The 21,415-nt window shown below is 49.4% G+C and overlaps 1 protein-coding gene and 1 non-coding gene across 2 annotated transcripts; one reads left to right on the top strand and one right to left on the bottom strand.

Moving 5' to 3' along the window:
- Positions 1–409: 409 nt before the first annotated feature.
- Positions 410–9,461, top strand: LOC144159950 (uncharacterized). The gene is made up of 4 exons (XM_077691593.1): positions 410–580; positions 1,701–1,783; positions 5,674–5,938; positions 8,729–9,461. The coding sequence occupies exons 1-4, from the start codon at positions 410–412 to the stop codon at positions 8,768–8,770; spliced, it is 561 nt and encodes a 186-aa protein (XP_077547719.1). The 3' UTR covers positions 8,771–9,461.
- A 9,556-nt stretch (positions 9,462–19,017) lies between these two features.
- Trnas-cga (transfer RNA serine (anticodon CGA)) lies at positions 19,018–19,099 on the bottom strand. Its single transcript has one exon. It is a non-coding gene; the product is annotated as a tRNA-Ser (tRNA).
- Between the last annotated feature and the right edge of the window lie 2,316 nt (positions 19,100–21,415).

Consider the following 21,415-nt stretch of genomic DNA (forward strand, 5'->3'; position numbering starts at 1 on the left):
GTCCTTGTAGGCCTTCTTCGGTGACCTTGTGACGTCACGGCTGAAGCGGGATGTCTGGTTCCAATGTAGTTGTCGCGTTGGAGCCGTTAAGTTACGGGCTTCGCGAGGAGGCGGAGGATGAGGAGGAGGAGGAGGAGGAGGAGGAGGAGGAGGAGGAGGAGAAACTTTATTCGAAAACTGGGTCCAGGGGAGAGGTGTAGCGGAGGATGCGATGTTCTCCGTGACCTGGGAGGCCAGGAGCTCTACCTGGTTGTCTGTTTCTGCATAATTCCTAGCAGTTAAACCGACCTCCGCAGCCTCTGGACTTGGAAGAGACGCTTCGAACGGAAGCCACTCCTGGTCAGCCCACCGCAAGGAACCGGGGACGCCTGCTTCAGACCCGCGTAGCTGCCGTAGTGCCCGCGCGCGAATGCCAGACCAACTGGAGAACTGGGCCGAGCGCCTGCACTGCAAGACGCTCGCCTGCGTCTGTGTCCCGGTGCTCGTCATCGCGGCTGCGGTGGGGACAGCTGTGACGATCGCACTTTCGGGAGAGGTCCAGGAATCGCCCTGCGACGCCGACTTCATGAAATATGCCAAGGTACGTTGTTGAAAACGCGTTCCGCTTAATAAGTGGCCACGATGACAAACGGCAAGGCTGCTTTCATGAAATGACTGCTTTGTTCATCTAGCATATATGCCAACTTTGGCGCATACTTCAACAAAAGAGTCTCGGTAGCTTGGAAAACGAATTAAACGGTACCGACTCACCATAGGTGAGATCTTTGTGACGTCATAGCGTCGTATAGTAATGTTGAAAAAACTGAGCAACCCTTTCGCTACCGGGAGCAGAGGTGCAGGCGAAGTTTGTCCAACACTGTGAAACCGTAATCTGTTGTGGAATCCCTGTCAAACCAAATACCTAGCCCCTCCTTGCCGAACCCGTTCAGCGGCCCGACGTTGTCATTTTTCCTGGCTTTCCAATTTTCGAAACTCAGAATTAGCTAGCAGAGCACGCGCACGTCTACGGGTTAGCTCCTGCTGCCGTTCTTTCAGGATTGGCCGGTATTCGGCTGAGCGAACCACGCGTGGCCTACCCATGGCGCAGAAGGCATTTATTTGACAAACGTCGCACGGAGGCAGCTAACCTCCCTTTCCCTTCTCCGGAGGAAGGGAGCGCCAGTGATTGGATAGGAGTATGGCGCAATCCGGCGCGCAACTTCTGGAGCGGGGGATTTCGCGTCCGCCAGCTGTGGGAGAGTGGGTGGGGAGGGGGTAAGGATGCGGGTTTGATTCCCGGCCATGGCAGGCGCTTTTCCGATGGAGGCGAAAATGAAAAAACAAAAAAAAAACGCGCTTGCGTGGATATTTCGGCACACGTTAAACAAACCCAGGTGGTCGGAATTGATGCGGAGCCCTCCACTGCGACGTGCCTCATAGCTCAGTGTGCTTCGGCACGTAAAGGCACCAATTATGATTGTCATTCCAGAGATGGATGAATGGGTGGCGGTTGAAGTCCTTAACAAAGACGGGTTTATCATTTTAGGCTTACACTCCACGCTCACACTCACGCTGCAGAAATGTTGCTGAATGGAAGCGTTAATACGAGCATCACTCCTTGAAGGCTGACCTCAACCCCGCTCACCCACACGCGTTTCCTTCTCGAAGTGGTTCACGGAGACCATAAGCTGGTCACAAGACGCGTGCGACGATTTTTACAGCTTCGCGTGTGGCAAGTACCCAGAAAATCATTCAACGGTGCGGACTTCAACGAAGTCGTGAAGAAGATTGTGCACGCCACCAGGCAAATGTTCTAGTGGTTTTACCCGTCGACACCGAGACTCCGTTTTGAAACAACTTACGACCAAGGGTGAGCTTTCGCTCCAGGAATACCTATACTCTTCACTGTCATCCCCTTGATTTGAAAGCCATCACTACCGTTTCTAGTTTGACCAACCTTTTGCAAGCGCCGTCATTTTTGTGGCAGTCAATATCGGCGCGAATTCTGCCACACCTAAAAGACACCGCGCTTGCAAAGAAATCTAAACTGCTTTTTTCCTTTCCAAAGAACTCAATCACCCAGTCTAGCGTCGGATAATTTTTCATGGCGGGAGCTACTGTCACTGTGGTCCCTGTGTTCGCTGCTACTGGGCGTCGGCCCGCGTCTGAGTCGTACTATAAGGTTGTAACGTTGGTTTAAACTGGTTGTTGTTTCGGTGTATGGGACGTATTTGGTGACGTACATCAGCGGGTGCTGTGACGAGGCCCTCCGTACAAGTGTGACCTTTATCGGGGACGTTAATAGAGTGTTTTAGCGTTCCGTCTGCTCCATACGTTCCGTATGTACCGGGACCCGACTGGGCACTTTCGCATTTATTCCGGTAGGGTATGGTCCTCCTGGCGGTGCCCGCACGCGCAGGCGCAGTCGGGTCCCGGTAAGCATGGTACGTATACGGAACGTACGGAACAGACGGCACACTGAAACTCCATAATATTTGCTTAGAGCGTACACAACGGTTCGGGAAGCAGTCTGTTTAGGCGTGTAAACGCGTCGGAAAGGACCGAGAATAGCAATAGCATCGACGCCAACACCTCAGGCGGGAATAACTTAGCAAACGTGCCTCCAAAAAGAAGCAAGTTTTCCAAAAGACAGATACATCAACGTGCAACTGTTGACAGAGTCAAAGCAATGAACCTGTAGCATTGTTAACAAAACAGATGAAAGTCTGTTCTTCTGAGGGAACATTCAGGAAAAAAAACTATTAGGCTGAGCAGTGGCAGTGAAATGGCCTATTAAAATAAGCGACGTAGCCTGCATTGTTAAACATTTAGGGAGGTGCCAGGTCAGGCTATCGATATCACTGTCTCGTTGGAAACTGCAAATGAGTTTAGGATTTCTGCTCTCGCGAGGTTAGCCGGCTAAGGTGCCTTGTGCTGGTTAGTTGTACCCTTGTAAAAAAAAATAGAGAGCACGCATCGGGACGGGAAAAAAAGTGTACAAAAGTACAACGCAGATGCGAATTCACTCCTTCCTTCGTATCCCGCTCCTGTCTGCGCTATGTGAGAAAAAAAAAGCTCAAACGTCCCATAACGCTAAAAAACGGCCTTGTTTGTATCGGAAGGCTAAAAAACTTACATCAAAAACGAAAAAGTCTTTTCACCCTGTAGAGGCGGAAGATGAGTGCCTTGTGCCCTTCGAGGCAGGGCGCAGCACAAGGAGTGCAATACACAAAACACGTTTCTTCGTAGTTTGCGATATAGCATACTAGGGAGCAAATTGTCCAAATGCAACTTGGAAGCGTAAGAGTATCATGGTTGTCCGCTCTCCCTTCCGCGTCGTACGTCAGCCTTCTTAGAAGGTAAGGTGCATCGTTCGGAGAAACAACCAATGGAGAGCGAGGGTACCTTTTGCGATATAAAAAAAAATCGTATGGAGCGCAGGCGTTCCCCAGAGAACTCATGTTGCAGCCAGCGCCACCTATATGTTTTGAAGTCAAACTAAACAGTTATTTGTCAAGTTTTATATAAAGCTTTGTGTTATAAAATAAAGAAATAAGACTATTTGGAGCAACAAATAACGAATAATTCAAGAAACAAAACTTCTGAAACCAACTGGTAAGCAGCGGCCGCCAGGGGCGCTGCTTACAACAGTAGTTCCTCGCAGAAATTTTCATCGCAAAAGAGACCCCACCAATCGGCCCCGAACGACACACCCTTCTCTTCGAGTACACTGTACTTCTGTCCGGGCGCCACCCCTCGTCAGGCAGCGGAAGAGCACTAAACGGGCCGTGAAAACGAAACACGAGTTTTGTCATTAGAAAGACAGCTTTTATCCGATAACAATGATATCAATTTTATCGCAAAATTCTAGCAATTAATGGAGATAATAAAGAAAACATGTGAAGCAGTGTCCCTGGCGACTCTCCGGCAACCTTTTTATGACGTCACGGAAACTCGCTTGTGAGAGGGGGTGCCGCCGACACAGACCATCGCTAAGACATATGACTACATGATTGTAGCGGGGCTTCTGGCTCCATTATATTGCATCACATGAATGCTAATCTGCGGTTAACACAGTGAGAAATGTTTTTTTGTGCCGGCCCAAAATATGTCACTCATGCCGATAACGCGTCTCAGTAGCGCAAAATTGAAGTTTTTCAACCCTTGTTGCCTTTCTTAACCAAGAAATGTATTCCGTGGCTGGAGTGAAGCTCAGCGAGGTACTTAATCTAATTTTTTTGAAAAGAAATCCCGGGTCATCTCCACTTACGTGAAACCAGGTAAGGGGCGGAGCATGCATTGTGTAAGTGTATCTAATCACCTTGGTGTTTTTGCCAGCGGAGATGAAGCCATTGGGGGGTACAGGTATACAGCATTGCTGTAAAAGTACCTTGTCTTTGAAGCATGAAGCTCTCTAGTACGAGGCGTAAACGAGTGTCTCGGTGTCTTTTTAGAACGCGTTACGTTCTAGCGCGAGGCGTAGAGCTTTCCGATGTTTTAGTACCGTGACTACATGGGACAAACGACGATTACGATGATGATGACGGCGACAGGAGTCGCCAACAGCCCCAGCCCCTACGGGGCTTCGCCAACAAATAAAAAATTACGCCCATCTTCCCGCTAGGGAACCCTGGTGTGATGCGACGCATCGGGGGGTTCGTTTGGAGTGACGCTGGTATTGGATTGTGTCACACCACTCGCTGAAGGGGCCGTCGCTTTCATCACGTCTTCATCGGAAGAATCAAGTCAAGCCCGCAGTCGTCAAACAAAGTAACGCGAAGTCGAACGAGAGCGAGCGCTGACTGAACCGCCGCAGCGCGATACCCGCTTTATATTCACAGCGCCTCAAGGAGAGGAGACAGCGGAGGAGAGTCGCGCATGCGCACACTTGCGCGACGAGAGCGGAGCGAAGCGAGCGAAGCGCGCGCACACAGCTGTTGTTTATGATAATGAGACGGAGTGAGAGCGTTGCGCGCACAGCCGTCGGAGAGAAGACTGGAGGAGAGTCGCGCATGCCCAGCTGGCGTGCGGACGCCGGACTGCGCCGACGCAGGAGGGACATGCCTCAGAGCAAGAGATGCGTCGCATCTAAAAAAGCCGAATTTTGTCGTCACGGCCTCTTTAAGGAAAATTCTTGCGAGCGCTGTGTCGTCGACGTCATTCGCCCAGGTTCCGCTACGACCTTTTTCTTCGAAGGGAAAATTGATTGTTTGTGGGGTTTAACGCGCCGACGCAATGCAGGCGATGAGGCGCGCTGTAGTGGAGGGCTCCGGATTAATTTAGACCACCTGGGGATCTTTAACGTGCGCTGAAATCTCGTACATGCGGGCGTTTTTGCTTTTCGCCTCCATCAGAAAAGCGGCCGCCGCGGCCGGGAATCGAACCCGCGACCTCGTGCTCAGCAGCGCAACGCCTTAGCCACTGAGCCACCGCGGCGGGTCGTCGAAGGGAAAACAACGCGGTCGAGGAAACCAGTCTTGGCCAGTTTATTAATCATGCCCACATATGGTAATCACATAATACTAGCGGTTCCGTAAGTGCTTCATACACCCAGCTGAAACCACCGAATATGGTTCGGTCCAAAGATGAGTGTTCCTTGAAAAGTTTGCACTTGCGTGCCATTTTTTGATAAATAAATAAATAAATAAATAAATAAATCTCAACGTAATTCTTTCCTCGCCATCTGCCTTCCAGGACGGAGATCATTCCCGCCGAGCGGCAGACTGCCGTACAGAAGTCCGCCCGGCTGTGCAAGTCGTGCGAGGACATCGTGACGCAGGACACGGATTACACGCCGCGCATCCGGGGCTACATGAGGGACATGGAACTGCCGTGGCCACACCGCTCGAACAGGAACGATCAGATTGCGGTCGAGGTGATGATCAAGGCGAAGCTTTACTGGTCCTGGCCTTCCTTAGTCAAGATCGAGTTCACGGACTTAGGAAACGGCACCACACAGGTTAGTCACATGATTCCACAATCGTCGTCATAGTTATGTCATCCTTTCCACGTTCACTGCCAAACGCTGCGCCATGCTGGTTCATTCCTCGCCGTGAATTTTTTGCCTCATCGCCTCTGCGTGTTTTCTGTTTTCCGACTTGAAATGCCGTCCCTCGATAAATCATCGGCTACACGAGTGGTTTGCTTGCTACAGGTTCTACGTAATAATGAAGCATGCATTCCAGCACTATTGTTTGAATGAATGAGAGACCGAGAGAGATAGCTTTATTAAAAGAAGTCGCCCCAAGTCCGGGGCTGCGGGTATGGAGCTGAGGGCCAACTCTGCCCGTTCCGTCAGCTGTCGCTGGCCTTGATCGGTTTAGTCGGCCAGCCACTCCTCCAACTTGGCAAAGTGGCCTGAAGTATGGGCGGGAGAGCGGGATTCTGGCTGCAAGTGCAAAGTGTGATACATGACCGGCCGGGTATTCACCGCAGTGTGGACATTATGGTGTACCTTCCATTTCCCGGAATTTGTGCATCATGTAAGCAGTGGGAAGCGACCGGGTCTGTATTTATCAAAGTATAGCTGAGTGCCGTCGTGTTCGTGTGCTGTGAGGTGCCGGGAACAGCTGTCTGGAAAGTCGTGCCGCCCGAAGAGTTCTCTTGTGTCAATATAGCGGATTCCTGAGAAGGGCATGGCCCTCCGATGACCATCCCCTGGTGCCCGGATGTCAAATTCGCGGGCGTGGGCATTAGCGCGCTCATTTCCAGCGATGCACTCATGCCCAGAGAGCCAGAGCAGCCTCAATCGAGTTGAGCCACTCTGTATTGCTTTTTCTGTTATCTGGGCTGCAGTTGTGTTCAACTGATTGACACGCCGGTTGCGAGTGGGTGAAGATTATTGCACAGTCGCGGCGTGTGCAGCGTTCAATGGCTCTTGCTATTGCTCTTGATTCAAGGTCGGCTGCTTCTTGCAGTTTTAAAGAGAGGCGGCCCCTACGACAGGAAGATAAAACATTGGATGTTATTCCTCACGTCCCATAGTTATCGATGCAATCTCCACTACTTGTCTTAATAGCAAACTACGGCAAGCAGATTAAGACTAAAAGTGCCACACAGCCAGTTGCTTTAGATCCCGGCATGCCACGATGAGCGCTTCATGTTACGTTGATTCTTCCATAAGCGTGGTGTCTGCTAAATTTTGTTTCTGCCCCAATGTGGGCAGATATCGTGAGGTGGCTTTTTCAATCCTAAGACGCAGGAAGGTTGCCAATCTTGGCGTTCGAAGCGCTCGCAACGAAGGGATGAAGAAAGAAATTGGCCACGTACCTGCTCACTTCGCTGCAAACTCCGTCCAAAGATGAGTCATCTGCCGAGCATGCCACGGAAATGCCTGTATTCTCTCTCCCGCCAATCTGTCACGCTCTTCCCTTCCAATTTCGCTCCTCCCACGATTAGCTTTAGAGGAGGTTTGCCAAAATCCGTTGAAGTTTTTGCGAGTTGAACTGGTCACGTGCTACCTGTTGCTACCTTTTGTTGCTGTTGTTCTTGGAAAGCCGTCACATGGTCCCGACTCGATGCGTGCTCCTTTGTATTTTTGGGCCAAAACATTTTTTCCCGTATTATTTTATTGTCAGTCTAAATTCAGAACAGGGATACCGCAAAAACCTAGCAGGAATTCCTGTCGTACGACAAAAGCTTTGTTGCGACAACAGAAGTCCTGTTATTACGACAAAGCCATCTGTTGTTACGACACACATATGTGTCGTAACGACAAAGTCAATTTTCCCAACGACAAACATTCCTGTAGTCCCAACAGACCTGCCATTTACGCTACTCTGCACAATCGGCAATAAATTGAAACCATGCATGTGCAACTTCTGATGGAACATCAGGATCACCACAAGAGAGGAATTCGGCAAGACGGAACACCAAAATTACGACAGGAATACGATACACGACAGAACATCAGAATCACGACACGACAAGAATATGGCAAGACGGCAGTACGACACGGGAAAATACCGCAGACTACTGAAAATTCTTTTGTCGTCTTTTCTACTGAGTTTGAGTAGCAAAAACCAAGCAGCCATGTATATTTAAATAGAAGAACGCTGCAAATACCACTCAATATTCATGTCTTGCTTCAGGTATACCTAATGTTTTCTTTTTGCTCAACAATGTTGAAAAGTATGAACATTGTCACCAGATTTCGCAGTTTACAAATATTTTAACACGAAAGTGTTTTATTCCCGGATACACGAAGATTTCGCTGACGTCGTATCCGTCACGGAAGTGACGCGAGTACAACGACGCAAGCGGCCTGTAAAGGGTGCATCACTGCACTCAGGGTCTTCTTGCGGGGAAGCAACCTTCAGTACTAAAGAGCACATTATACTTGGAGTTGTTCGTTTTCGGGTTTTATGTCTTAACACGAAAGTTTTATGCCGCGATACCCCATGATTTCTCTGACGTCATATCCACCACGGAAATGACGCCAGTGCACCTTTGCCGAAGCGACCCGCCAGCAGGACACCGCTCGCCAAGCACACCCACAAGACAGATCATGCTCACCTGCAGATTTCGCTGCACATTTCACTTTCTTGTTTCACTGATTCCTATGACAGAGGAATCAACCACAGTTTTTTTATATAAACGTTTTGTTCAAGAATTCTTTTAACTGTTGGCCCGCCCGTTGAATCGAGGGACAGATAGACAGCGATACGAAAATTTCCGTGTTTAAGTATCAGAAGAAAGAAATGGGCTCCGTATTCATGCTGCGTCCCTCACCACTTCCTGATCGTTGCAGGTGCTGCTGTCGCCGTCGAGGGAGGAGACATCGAGTGGGTAAACGACATACGAGAGCGTCGTGGCAAGCTCGGCGACTACGAACAGTACTTCAACACGCTGTTCGAGCACTTCGTGGGCGGGAGCAAGGCCGGCATCACCTTGAAACAGCTGCTCTAGCATGAAGAAACCGTCCTGGAAACGCTAACGGAACTGCTGGACGAGAGTCCCACCCCCGTTCAATTTACTCCCGACCCCTTAGCGGCTGACTTCCTTAAAAAATGAAACAAAACACATCCAATTGCTTCGAGGCAACTATTCCGAGATTCCTTCCCTGGCTATGAAGTAACGGTTAGCATTAAATCCGTGGGCTTTGAGGCAATTTTGTTGCAATGATTTCAGTTGATGCCGTCGTATTATTTCAAACTGCATCTTCCAATTGCGTCAGTTGATGTACCACTTCTCATTTAGAGCATAGCAACGGAAACACTCTGAAAAGACTTGCTCGGCACACAAACGGCCTGTCATTACCCTTTGGTAAACCATAGACGTTTCCTTGTAGAATCTAGCCGTTAGTTATCCGCTGTGAACGCAGCTACTTATATTAGGATTGGAAAGTCTTACTCTCGTGGACTTCAGCCCACCTTGAATGTTCTATGCATTAACAGCCACCCTATAGGTTGTATTCACTGGCGAGGCACACATGCAGCCAAGCATGTGAGTGGGCCCACGGCCGGACTGGAGGAGTGGCGGGCGCGCATGCGCGTTCGCCACTCCTCCAGTCCGGCCGTCACTGGTGGGCCGTCACTGGTTACGAAGGGCTCCGAGGGATGGCGGTACTTGTCAGTGCTAAGCGCGTGCTTTGTGTTGGACGTTCCAAACTTTACCTTACCGAACGCAAAGTAATGCCTCGACTCCAATGTGAATGAGATTAATCACATCTCTGTTGATGCCACCGCTGAGAGAGAGAGAGAGAAAAGTTTTTATTGAGCTAAGTTTAGGTGGGGTGTTCCTCATTTCAGAATCGGGTTGAAACGGAGAAGACGACGCACGCCGGTGTTTTTTTTTATTTCTGCGGCGCGCGGCCATCCACGCCATGTCCGTGGCGCTTCGGCCACGCCCGTTGCCATTTCCAGTGTTGTCAAGCGAAGAAATTGGCAGCTAAACTTTTCGGTAAATACCATCTATATTCGAGAAAAGCGAGTGCTACGGAGCACATCGCGTTTTAAAAACGTGGGGCCCGTGGATGCTTCAAGCAAGCTAACGAAAATACGGGGGGTGAAGTAACTTTTCGGGGAAAATGACTTGATTGAATAAATAAATAGCAAGAAAACGTGGAAAATTAGGCAGAATCGAAGAAGGGAAAGAAAGAGATGACAAAGCGAACTTATCTTGACGGCAACAGAAGTGCTGCCAGCAAATAACTTCCTCGGCCAGTTAGGTCTACCTAAGTGCTTCGAATGCGAAAGCGGGGCGGAACTAAATAAAACTGTGTACGGCTACATTGCATTTCCACCTCTTCAATGCATTTGGTGTTTTGGCGGGTATTACTTCGAGCGACTCGTTTTCTGCAACACCGTGCACCTTTCTTATGCACATCTTTCTTACGCCGCATCCTCTCTATAATCAGGTGTCTGCGCTCTGCAGCCGTTCTACTCACGTGCCATCCCGTTAAGGTGTCACGCGGCACGCAATTCTAGTACACTATATTGTAACGTTTCCAATTGATAGACGTGCATTTTGCGAAGCGGGCACACTGCCCTTCAAGGCTCCCAATTCGTAGCCAATCCCTCAATTGTGCACGTGCTAGGAATAAGGGAACAACCTTTGCTGTGCGCTGTTGACGGGCGAAAGGAGCGCAGTTGGCAGAACAGGCTGGAAGCCCATCGGAGCACACATACGTTTTATGTGCGGAGCACTTCAGGAGCCAGGCTTGTCGTAGTTCGTACGGGGTTACGGTATCTAGCCACCGTAGTCACGCGGTGTCACGTACTCGATGATGGTTGGATGTTAATGGCGCAAGGCCAACTGGGGCAAAGAGAGCCAAAACAATGGTTATATATGAGAGGTGATAAACCATGAACACTAAGATAGGTAAGCAAAAAACAAAACTAAAATCAGAAATCGGCAATGAGCATGGCTGGTGTATAGGGCCAGGGAGTGATCATGCATGGTATGAGATTAGGTCTAAACATTTAACGTCTAAATATTTAAAAACGCACTTGATAGAAAACATGGGATCGTCAGACAGAAAAAACGCTGGGTGCAGTGGGACGTGTAGTCTGTATAGTTGTGGGAAGTGTTTGCGTCGTGTGGTGTGAAGTGCTTTGAATCGAATGAGTATGTGAACTACGGATAGGGCCTCTCCACACCTGCCACACAGAGGTCTTGAAGACCCCGTGAAGAGATACGAGTGTGTGACATGCGTGTGCCCTATCAATAACCTAGCAAGTGCAACGTCTGTGTATCTGTTGCGTGTGTCAGTGGTCTATTGTCCCGAGCGTGGTTTTATGACATGTAACTTGTTATCTGTCTGTTCACTCCAGTGTGTTTGCCATCTGTTGCGAAGTTGGTGTCTGATGTGAGGCTTCATGTCTGTGTATGGCACTGTTGCAATGTCCATTGTATTCAAGAGTGTAGCAGCAGTGGCCATTCGATCTGCGGTTTCGTTCCCGGCAATTCCAGAGTGGCCTGAAACCCAACAGAAAGTTATTTCAAGGTTTGATGGATATGCAGACATGATAGCCTGAAAAACATGAATAATGACAAAGTTTTTAGAACGCTTTCTGGATGCAAGTGCACGTAAACGCTAAGAGTCTGTGTACACGATGGATTTTAAGATTTGATTTCGGACTATGTGATTTAATACCATTAAAATACCGTATGCTTCTGCTGTGAATATACTGCTACAAAGGTTCATTGTTTTACTGGCATGAAAGTTTGGCCCATGCGCAGCACAAGCTACATCACTTGTAGTTTTGGACGCGTCACTGTAGAACTCTGCACAACGGTACTTATCCTGCACTAACAAGAAATGCTGCAGAATCGCTATTCTCGGTGACCAGTTCTTGTTAAATTGCATAAAAGAGAGGTCACATGACACAGGGCGGAGATGGCATGGTGGAATGGACTCGATGATGGGTGTCTTGTGGATGCCTGAAAAAGAGACTGCTAGCTCCGAAGCTTCTTCTCGCACTCTTAAAGGAAACGGCATATAGATTGATGGACGATTTAAAAAGAGTTGCTGTGAGGATGCATCATTAATGGTCGGAGTAAAAGGATGAATTGTCATAGACGTGATTTTTGAGGCATATAAAACGTCCATGTACGCCCTCTGGTGATCTAGGGACCATTTATTGCATTCTACATACAGACTTTGAGCAGGGCTAGTGCGAAAAGCGCCACATGAAAGGCGTAGCCCTAAATGCAGCACCGGGTTCAGCATTTTTAGTGCCGTTTTTGTTGCCCACCCATATACTACACTTCCGTAGTCCAAGCGAGATCCCACTAGGGCGCTATAAACACGCAGGAGTAGTTGCTTGTCTGCACCATACGTCTGGTGGGAGATCTTTAAGAATATTCATAGTCTTTAAGCATTTTTGTTTAAGATGTTTCAAGTGCGGAACAAATGTTAGTTTGTTATCGAATATTACGCCTAAAAACTTGTGCTTCTTTTTAACAGGAATTGAAACGCCATTGAGAGTAAAATCTGGGTCCGGATGGATCCCACGCTTTCTGGAGGAGACAACACAAGGACGTTTTTCTGGGTTGAGTTTAAAGCTGTTCTTGTCTGCCCAGCTGGCAAGTTTTTTGACACCGAGCTGGACTTGACGCTCACAGATGGATCCATGATATAAAAGATACCTGGAAGTCGTCTATTTACATTGAATAGGAAAGTGTAGGTGGTAGTGCCTTCCCAAAAGAGTTCATCTTAGCTATGAACAGACTGCAGCTTAGAACTACACCTTGCGGAACGCCGTTTTCTTGCCCATGTACCCTTGAGAGTGCGCTACCAACTCTCACACGAAATTTTCTTTCGGACAAATAACTAGCAAGAGTGTTCATCATGTTGCCTGAGACACCAAATGACTTCAGGTCACTGAGGGTCCCCTAGCGCCAGGCAGTGTCATAGGCCTTATCAAGGTCAAAAAACACCGTTGCGCAAAACTGTTTATGAAGTGTCACGTACTCGAACAGAGGCTTCGAAAAGGTCCCCGCTTCCTTTGTTGGTAGGGATTGAACCGGGGTCCCTCGCGTAAATTCCACTCCACCAGGGAGCCGCACGCTCTTCGTATGCATCTATGCGCTTCACCGTTGTCACGGAGGAGGAACTCCGGGCCGCCCTTTAGCGACTCGGTGCACCAAGTCACAAGCTGGAAGTCTTTCTGTTCCCAACGGGTACGGACACCTTCCGACGGGAGGTCTTCCAGCACCTCCTCAACTAAGTGGTTGTTACAGGACTAGTGCATCGTTTGTAGCCGTCGACCCTTGGAAGAGGCGAACGCTACATAGACTGTACCCCACTTACCTCCTTCCCCCTCTTTCTGTCTTCTTATCCTTTGAACCCCCTTTCCCTTCCCTGGACTGGGTTGTATCGAGGGTGAACTCCCCGTTGAGTTCAACAATATCCCCAGTTCTTTTCTCTGCCCTGCTTTCTTAATAAATCACCACCACCCCCACCTCTTACTGCCGCCCCCTCACACTTTCTCCATGCGTCGCCGCCAACGCCTTGACGTTTTCACCGTAGACGTTGTCCCATTTGCCGCTAATACGAACCACGTGACATTTGCGCAGGAGGTGAAAACAAAATTTGCAACAACACGCTGGCCGACGGCAGCGACGCGCTGGGAGATGACAGAGTTTTAGCATAGAGGGTACCGTCCGCTAACTATACGGCGGCGGGTTACCGGGACGCGACTGCGCATGCGTGTGCAGGGAGGGCGAGGAGGTCGAGGAGGTCACCCCTCACCGGAACGAATATCAAGCGTGTCCGTCCAGGAGGGCACCTTAACTTCACCTCGTCTGGCGACCACAGCCATCTCATATTAGAGTTTTAGCATAGCGGCTACGGTGGGCTAACGCTACGGCGGCGGATTACCGGGACCCGAATGCGCATGCGCGCGCAGGGAGGGCGAGGAGGTCGAGGAGGTCACCGCTCACCGGAACAAATATCAAGCGTGTCCGTCCAGGAGGGCACCTTCCCTTCACCTCGTCTGGCGACCACAGCCATCTCATATTGCAGAGTTTTAGCATAGCGGCTAGCGTGAGCTAACGTACGCTACGGCAGTGGACCACTGGGACCCAACTGCGCATGCTTGCGGGGAGGGCGAGGAGGCCGCCCTTCAGAGGAACGAATGCGGGGGCTCGACGAGGCACGGACGCCGTCCCCGCGAAGCGAATGCGCACCTGCCCAGTCGAGTCCCAGCATCCGCCGCCGTAGTGTTAGCGGGCGCTACCCGCTATACTAAAACTGTTTAACAGCAGAGTAGCGCGCGCTGCCGTGCGTTCTACGATCGCGCGATCACTTCCTGAGAGGCAGCAGATCTGCGTCGTGACCGAGAAGACTGCGCCTCGCGCTGCGCCCAAATTACGCATTAGGGAGTATGGGCCTCGTGCACTGCAGTTTCAAATAAACATGTGGCGCCACCTGGGAGCGGCGGCGGAATTTTTTCTTAAGAAAAAAATAAACATATACAGCAGTTCGCTACGCGGCATAGTTTAAACAACAACCGTAAAATAAGTATACAACAATTACCACGTTTTTTTTAATTCACAATTGTTATAATAATAGAAATATTACGCTGACGAGTTGTGCGGGAATACAAGCCGAAATAATTTAGAAAGCGCCCCTTCTCCAATACAAGCAGACGACAGTACACGGATCAGCTGCCTGCGACGCCGGCGTTCCCGAAGCACATAGTACCCGAAAAGAAATAAAAAGAACAGATCCATAAATGCATTTGCGTATGTGCACGCTACTTGCTGTAAGACCGCTGAAAAAAAAAATGCCGTGTATCCAGTGCATATTTTTGTAGCGCCTCAATTAGCCTTTGGTGTGCACGCATCAGAAAATACATGGAGCAACCCACGGATATGCATGCTTGAATTGTACGTAGTCATACCAGCAAAATATGAAGCTTTAAAATGAAAACAGAAACGTAAATATTCACGCTACACTGCGACACAACCGTAAACAGATGGACACACACCAGCCACAATTCGGAGACTCGCATCTACACTTTTATTTAAAGGACTCTCAAATATCTCAAACATGTACAACTTGTAGTTTGCGTTTGAAAAATGAGTTGAAGTGGGGCTTGTTGCGCAAAATATTTTTGCTGACAAAGATAACTTGCAGCGTATACGTCACACAAACATCACGTACAACTGTCAGCTTTGAAACAATCTCCATTATTCAAAATGGTCTTATTTTATCAAGGTCACTCCGAATGCGACAGGAATCATTCGTGCACAATTAAAGCTCCTGTTGTGCGATCTACCATATCTGTGCCCGTGTCTATGTCGAGCGATAAACAAGGTAAATAAACGTTCAGAGGCTTTCATGAAAGCCTCGTCTCGCGCATCTACGTCCAAAATTATTCGCATATTAAGTATGCATATATAAACCGATGAAAGCACTTCAAAAAGCATTGCAATATTTTTATGAGCCCATCCAACAAACTCATCGTAGTTTCAGCAGTTTGAGGTAGAGTTTACTCAAGCAGTTGGCATTTTCAAATACCAGCCTCTACAAACCTGAATCTTCGGGCTCTTGAAGCCGCTTATCCTTGGTGTCGCAATTTATACACACAAACCTTTCGCCGCGATTTCACACACAACACATCAAATCACTTCCTGACAAGTACAAGGCACAGGGAAGTGTACACACGGGAGAAATTCGCTTCTGCAAGCACCATGAAGTCGCGTAGTCGGTCTTCTCCTCACAATAAGCTTTCCGCCAACTGCTTGGTTATGCCAGCAGTTCTAACTCAGCCGTTCTGATCTACGGCTAAATAAATCAAATCCACCAAAGCGACCGCAGCAACGAAGGCGTTGCTGGCGGCGTTTGGACGTTTTGCCGTTATTTCATGCTGTTCGGGGGCCGGCGGCCCCACAAAAAATTTTCCACTGGTGGAGCCAGCGATCACACCCTCCCTCACACATACATTATCGCTTCCGGGAGGCGATGCACACACAGACGCACACTCCTGCACTCCTCTCGTTCTCTTGGTAACATCGCGGGCTTCCGTCTTTTTATTTTTATCTTTTATTTGGGCGGCGCTGCTGGTGTTCAGTGGAAGCCGTTGCGAAATGACAGCGTGACCGCGCGCTGCGCGGAGACAAAACCGCGCTTGTTTAAAACTGTTTTTTTGTGTGATGCATCGCTTTCCTGTCGCCTTTGCGAACCATATACCATATTCTATTTAATAAAGTACCGTTTGGCTGTTCGTATCGCATGGCAACAGAATAGCGGTCATTCCTTCTTTCTCTTCTTATAATCGTACTGCGCGGAATACTATCCTCCGGACGTCGTTTGCTCACGGACTTCGGAAATTATGCCTCCGTTGTCCGCAAGATGGCGCTGAACACAGCGCATCAGTGGCGCCACCATACAAGCGCACGAGGCCCATACTAATCAGCAGTGCATTTTACCCGCCGCGGTGGCTCAGTGGCTAAGGCGTTGTGCTGTTGAGCACGAGGGCGCGATTTCGATTCCCGGCCGCGGCGGCCGCTTTTCTGATCGAAGCGATAAGCAAAAACGCCCGTGTGTGCGAGATTTCGGCGGACGTAAAAGATCCCCAGGGGGTCAAAATTAACCCGGAGCCCTCCACTACGGCGCGCCTCATCGCCTACGTTGCGTCGGCGCGTTGAACCCAACAATCAACCAATCAGCAGTGCGTTTTTTGTCACCAGGTTCTCACAACTTCACCCCGCTGATTTCAGTTGCAGCATCGTTAGTTTCGGAAGGGTCGTAGGTCATGAGCATGGCTGTGTCCGCAGCAGAAACACTTCCCGCTCTATTGTCCTTCGTCATCATTGGGCAGCGCCGCGCGGAGCTGATAAGGTGTCGGTACCCCACGCCGAACAGTTTCGGGCCCTTTTCTCCTCTCTTTATCCCGCCCCTTAAAACCTCTTAGCTTAGAAGCGCCGCGCAAAAGCTAATAGAAAGAGTTTGCCTCTGTACACGGTTGAGTTCCGTGAGACCCGCATAGCGAATCATGCCGGTCTTCCCGTGGGCGTGCTGCTCAGCCGAAGCTTTTTTCGCTTTCAGCCGCGAATTAGGCAGAAGCTTTTGTCAACTGTCTGCGGAGTGGTGACATACGTCTCGATTTGCTCACTCTACTCGGTGTCAAGCCAACTGCTACAAGTTACGAAGCAATCGTTTCGAAGTTGAATGCGCTCTTTAACCCAGCATCTCTGGTCATCACTCAATGGTTCCTGTTTGGCAAACGGGTCCGACGGCTTGGTAAGAGCATGGTAATATTGTTGCGTCTCGTTTTGAAGCACTACGACATCGGGTCGGAACCTGACGCCATGCTTCGAAACAGGTTGAAGCGCAGTGTCCGTGACGACGATGTTCCGTGACGGCTTCTTCTGGCCGAGCCCGATTTAGCCTTGAAGGAGCCATGAAGACAAAATACAAGTTGGGTTTATTAGAAAAACTGCTTAGTCCCGATAACAATGATACCAATATCATCGCAATCTTCGAACAATTAACGGAGATATTAAAGAAAACGTGTGAAGCAGTCGCGACCCCCTAGCCAATTTCCCGCAACTTTTACATGACGTCCCGGAACCTTGTTTGTGCGATTGGCGGCAGTCTAACTGACCTGTCGCGACGACACATGACTGGACGTCTGTAATGGGGTCTCTAGTTCCACTTGACCGCATCACTTGAATGCTAACGTGCAGTTAACGCACTGAAAATTATGTTTTATTGTTGGCCCATATGACGTCATTCGTGCTCATAACACGTCACTGTGGCGCAAAATTTGAAAGTTTTTGAATACTTCTTGTTTTTTTTTCTTTAAAAAACATGTTTTGTGGCTGTGATGGAGCTGAGTGTGATACTGAATCCTAGTTCTTTCAAATTAAACGAAGTTGTATTTTCTCTTCATGGCTCCTTTAAGGGTAGCTGAAAGTATGGGCGCGCAGGTGGCGCGCTTGACATGTTCTTGGTTCTCTCGGGAACTTGTTTCATCTGTCGCTGAAAGCCTTATCAAGAAGGTTAAGGCGGGTGGGTACCTGTTCTCCAACAGAAAACGAGAAAACGGCGCCAGCCAACCCAGGTTGCGGCGGGAAGCAGTACCGTATGTTCACCAGCTTACGCACCGCTTGAAAAAAGTGGGCGGAAAACGCGGTGTCGATGTACTGGCAACCGCTCCTGGGAAGCTGATGCGTATGTGCCCGACCGGCAATGAGAATAAGAGGCAAGGCTGAACAAAAAAGCACGCCACCAGGTTTGTCACCTGTACAATTGGCGTTTGTTTACAGCATTCCCTTGTCCTGCGGAAGATGCTATGTAGGACAGACGGGGCGCTGCATAAATGACCGTCTGAGGGAGCACCGAGCTGCAGTGTCATCGCTTGCCGCGGGGGGCCACTTGGCCGGCCATTGGAAGTGGTTTCTTGGTTGTGCCCCAGCATTTGATGCCACACGTATCTTCGGCAGTGGGCGCGACCAAGTGAAACGAGAGATGTGTGAGGCCTTTGATATTCACAGGGAGGCAGATAACTGTATCAGCGTGCCTTCCATCGCTGCTACGGCAAAAGAGCTAAGCATTTTGCAAGGACGCATGCGTGGTACGTAGCTTGGCCGTGTAGGGTGGCACACATCGATGACTGTAGATTTTATCATTTGTAAGTGTTATCTATTTAGCCCTGTCTATTAGCGTTTTCATATATTACGTGTCTCAAGTAAAAGCTGTTCAGTTGAAGTCTACCGATTGTCCCGTCTACTTCTTTCTAGGTCCCTGTCATTTTTTCGCTAGTAAAATGGTTCCAAGTTATTCCAGTCACACGTGCAGCACCCCCTTCTGTTCCTGCACACTTGGCCACTGATGGTATGCACAGCTGCATACGCAACAGAATGATAGCTCGTAAAGTGGTGAAACTTGGGCTGATTGGTACATGACCGAAGGAATGAAACAGCGTTAGGGAGTGGACACAAGAAAGAAGAGCCAAATGCTGTATTGCACTCGCGTTGCAAGGGACCCATCGTTAAGTAGCGGAGAAGTCTGCTGGAGGAACCCATAATTAAAATAATTAAAGGTTAATTTTAAAGAAAATTCCGAACATTAAAAAAACTCAGCGCAGCCGACAGGATTCGAACCTGTGCGGGGAGACCCCAATGGATTTCGAGTCCATCGCCTTAACCGCTCGGCCACGGCTGCGTGACGATGGGGGTTATTTACGAGAAATGCCAAGAAATGCCATCGGAGATTTATTGTGCGGCTTACAAAGCATCGATACAAGATTTTTATACTAATGTATGCTAGAGGCGCCAGTGTATAGGCGAGCCGCGGTTCAGTGAGCACGCCGTCCTGCACCGGGGACACAAGAGTTCCACCGTTACTTGGCCTCGCCCATGAAGTTCTGGAGCGAAATGAGGCCACGTGGAAAGCCAAGCCAAGCCAAGTAGGACAAAAACGCTTCCACTTGCTATGGCGCGTTCGCGCCGGGACATAGAGATAATACGTCGGGACGCCATTTCAGCGGCAGATTTCCCTCTACATCTAATAGCATGGTACTCCACTGCATGGTCTTGTTAAGTGTGGGCTCTGTGGTGGGCGGGGAACGTAGAAACAGATTTTGAATCCTAACATACCGTGTACAGCACGAGGAACAAGCGGCTCGGGTGACACGTGCAGAGTTTTGGGAGTGGAAGGACGACAATGAAGCTACGCTGCCCGGCGCTTCGCTCCATGCGCTCTTGACGTCATACGTGTTGCGTCGGGTGTGCGTTCCTAAAAAAGCGGAGTACTACACTGAGGGCTAGGCTCAAAGTCTAACCGATGCTCTGCCGTCATTACGTGCCAGAGCTCAATTCTTCCGTGCTATTGGAAACACGGGGCACGCCAAACGTAACAATAAAATAGTAACCTCGTGAGCCATTCATAGTGAATTTATTGCTGTCAGATAATATCTACGACAGAGTTAAAGCGACACTAAAGGCGGAAACAAGTTGGCCTGTATCGATAGCTTGAGGTGCCGGGAGTCCAAGTTCAGCATTTTCGCAACTCGTAGTTCTTTGACAAGGCAAAAACGCCATAAACATGAAAACAGGTGCCGACGCCCAGCACGCTTTCGGGTACTACGGTTTGTGACGTTACGATAATTGTGCATGGCGAGAGCTCATTGGAGAAGCATCTATAAATGTTTTTCCTAAAATAAACAGTTCCAAAGTGGTTGAGCACGTGAAATAAATGTAAATCAATGCTTTCTGTGAGCTGACTTTTTTTTTTTTAAACGCAGGCAACAGATTTTATACACTGCGAGACAGGCTGCTTCCCTCACGCTCGTCATCCATCATGCTTTCAGTTTCGTTATAAAAAGCCCTGATGCGCAACTAGAGAACGGTGAACACCGGAGCTTCTGCAAGCAATATCTCCGGCAGGAAGCGGCAAAGGGAAAAGATGCACTGCAGGTGTTTAGCGACCCCACCCGCTTGAGCTTCTAATCCGTTATCCAGCCGCCGCGGTGGCTCAGTGGCTAAGGCGTTGCGCTGCTGAGCACGAGGTCGCGGGTTCGATTCCCGGTCGCGGCGGTCGCTTTTCTGATGGAGGCGGAAAGCAAAAACGCCCGTGTGTGCGAGATTTCGGCGCATGTGTAATTTTGATTCGGCGCGACTCACCGCCTGCGTCGTGTCGCCGTGTTAAACCCTACAATCAATCAATTATAATCCGTTATCAGCGCGCGGGTGTTGCTATCGGTAAGGCGTGCCTGCACCCGTTCCGAACCTTATCGCCCATGAAAGGTTACTAAGGGGGTTATCCGACCGATCCGAACTTCTGCTCTTCAGTCGCTGCGAACCGCCATTGATAAATCATCCGTACATCGCGCGCGCATCTACCCCTGCTATGTTTGGGCCGGGCGGAGCCGCTCTGAAGTTCGGCCATTCAGCCACGAAGACTACTCGAGACAGCAGCGGGAAGCGAGTGTGTATTTTACGCCAGGTTGGCACGAAGCGTGAGGGAAGGGAATATGAGATGGACGTGATCGCCAGACGAGCTGAGGATGAATGTTACCGCTTGAGCGACGCCTAGCCGGGCAACCATACTCTTGCGCGATATTTGAAACGGCGCTTGTCGCTGCTTCGTTCACGGCGGGCGTAAAGTCTGGGTGGCCGGTGTAGGCGTGCACAATGGCCGCTGGGGCGGTGAAAAGCATTTTTCGTTCGGTCGGTGACAAATCATAAAAATGTAAGCCAGCCTCCTCGGTCAAAAAACGTTCTCGGGGGTCGGCCATGGCTTGGTGACATAAAAGCTACTGTTTTCCAGACCACACCGGTGCCTCCCTCCTATTTTGTGACGCGATGTCTACGTCACGAAAAATGAAAGGGAAGCGGGAGAGATCAATGCCAGCTTTCTTTGCATATTTCTCAAAAAAATAACGCATCGTTGCTCGTCGAAGAAACGCTGAGGGTGCTACGAAACGGATGATTTTTCAGTTAAAACATTTCATTCAGCCTTTAAGGTGATCGAATAATT

The sequence above is a fragment of the Haemaphysalis longicornis genome, unplaced genomic scaffold (assembly GCF_048455015.1).
Source record: "Haemaphysalis longicornis isolate Haplotype H1 unplaced genomic scaffold, Haemaphysalis longicornis Haplotype H1 scaffold_10, whole genome shotgun sequence".
NCBI lineage: Eukaryota > Metazoa > Arthropoda > Arachnida > Ixodida > Ixodidae > Haemaphysalis > Haemaphysalis longicornis.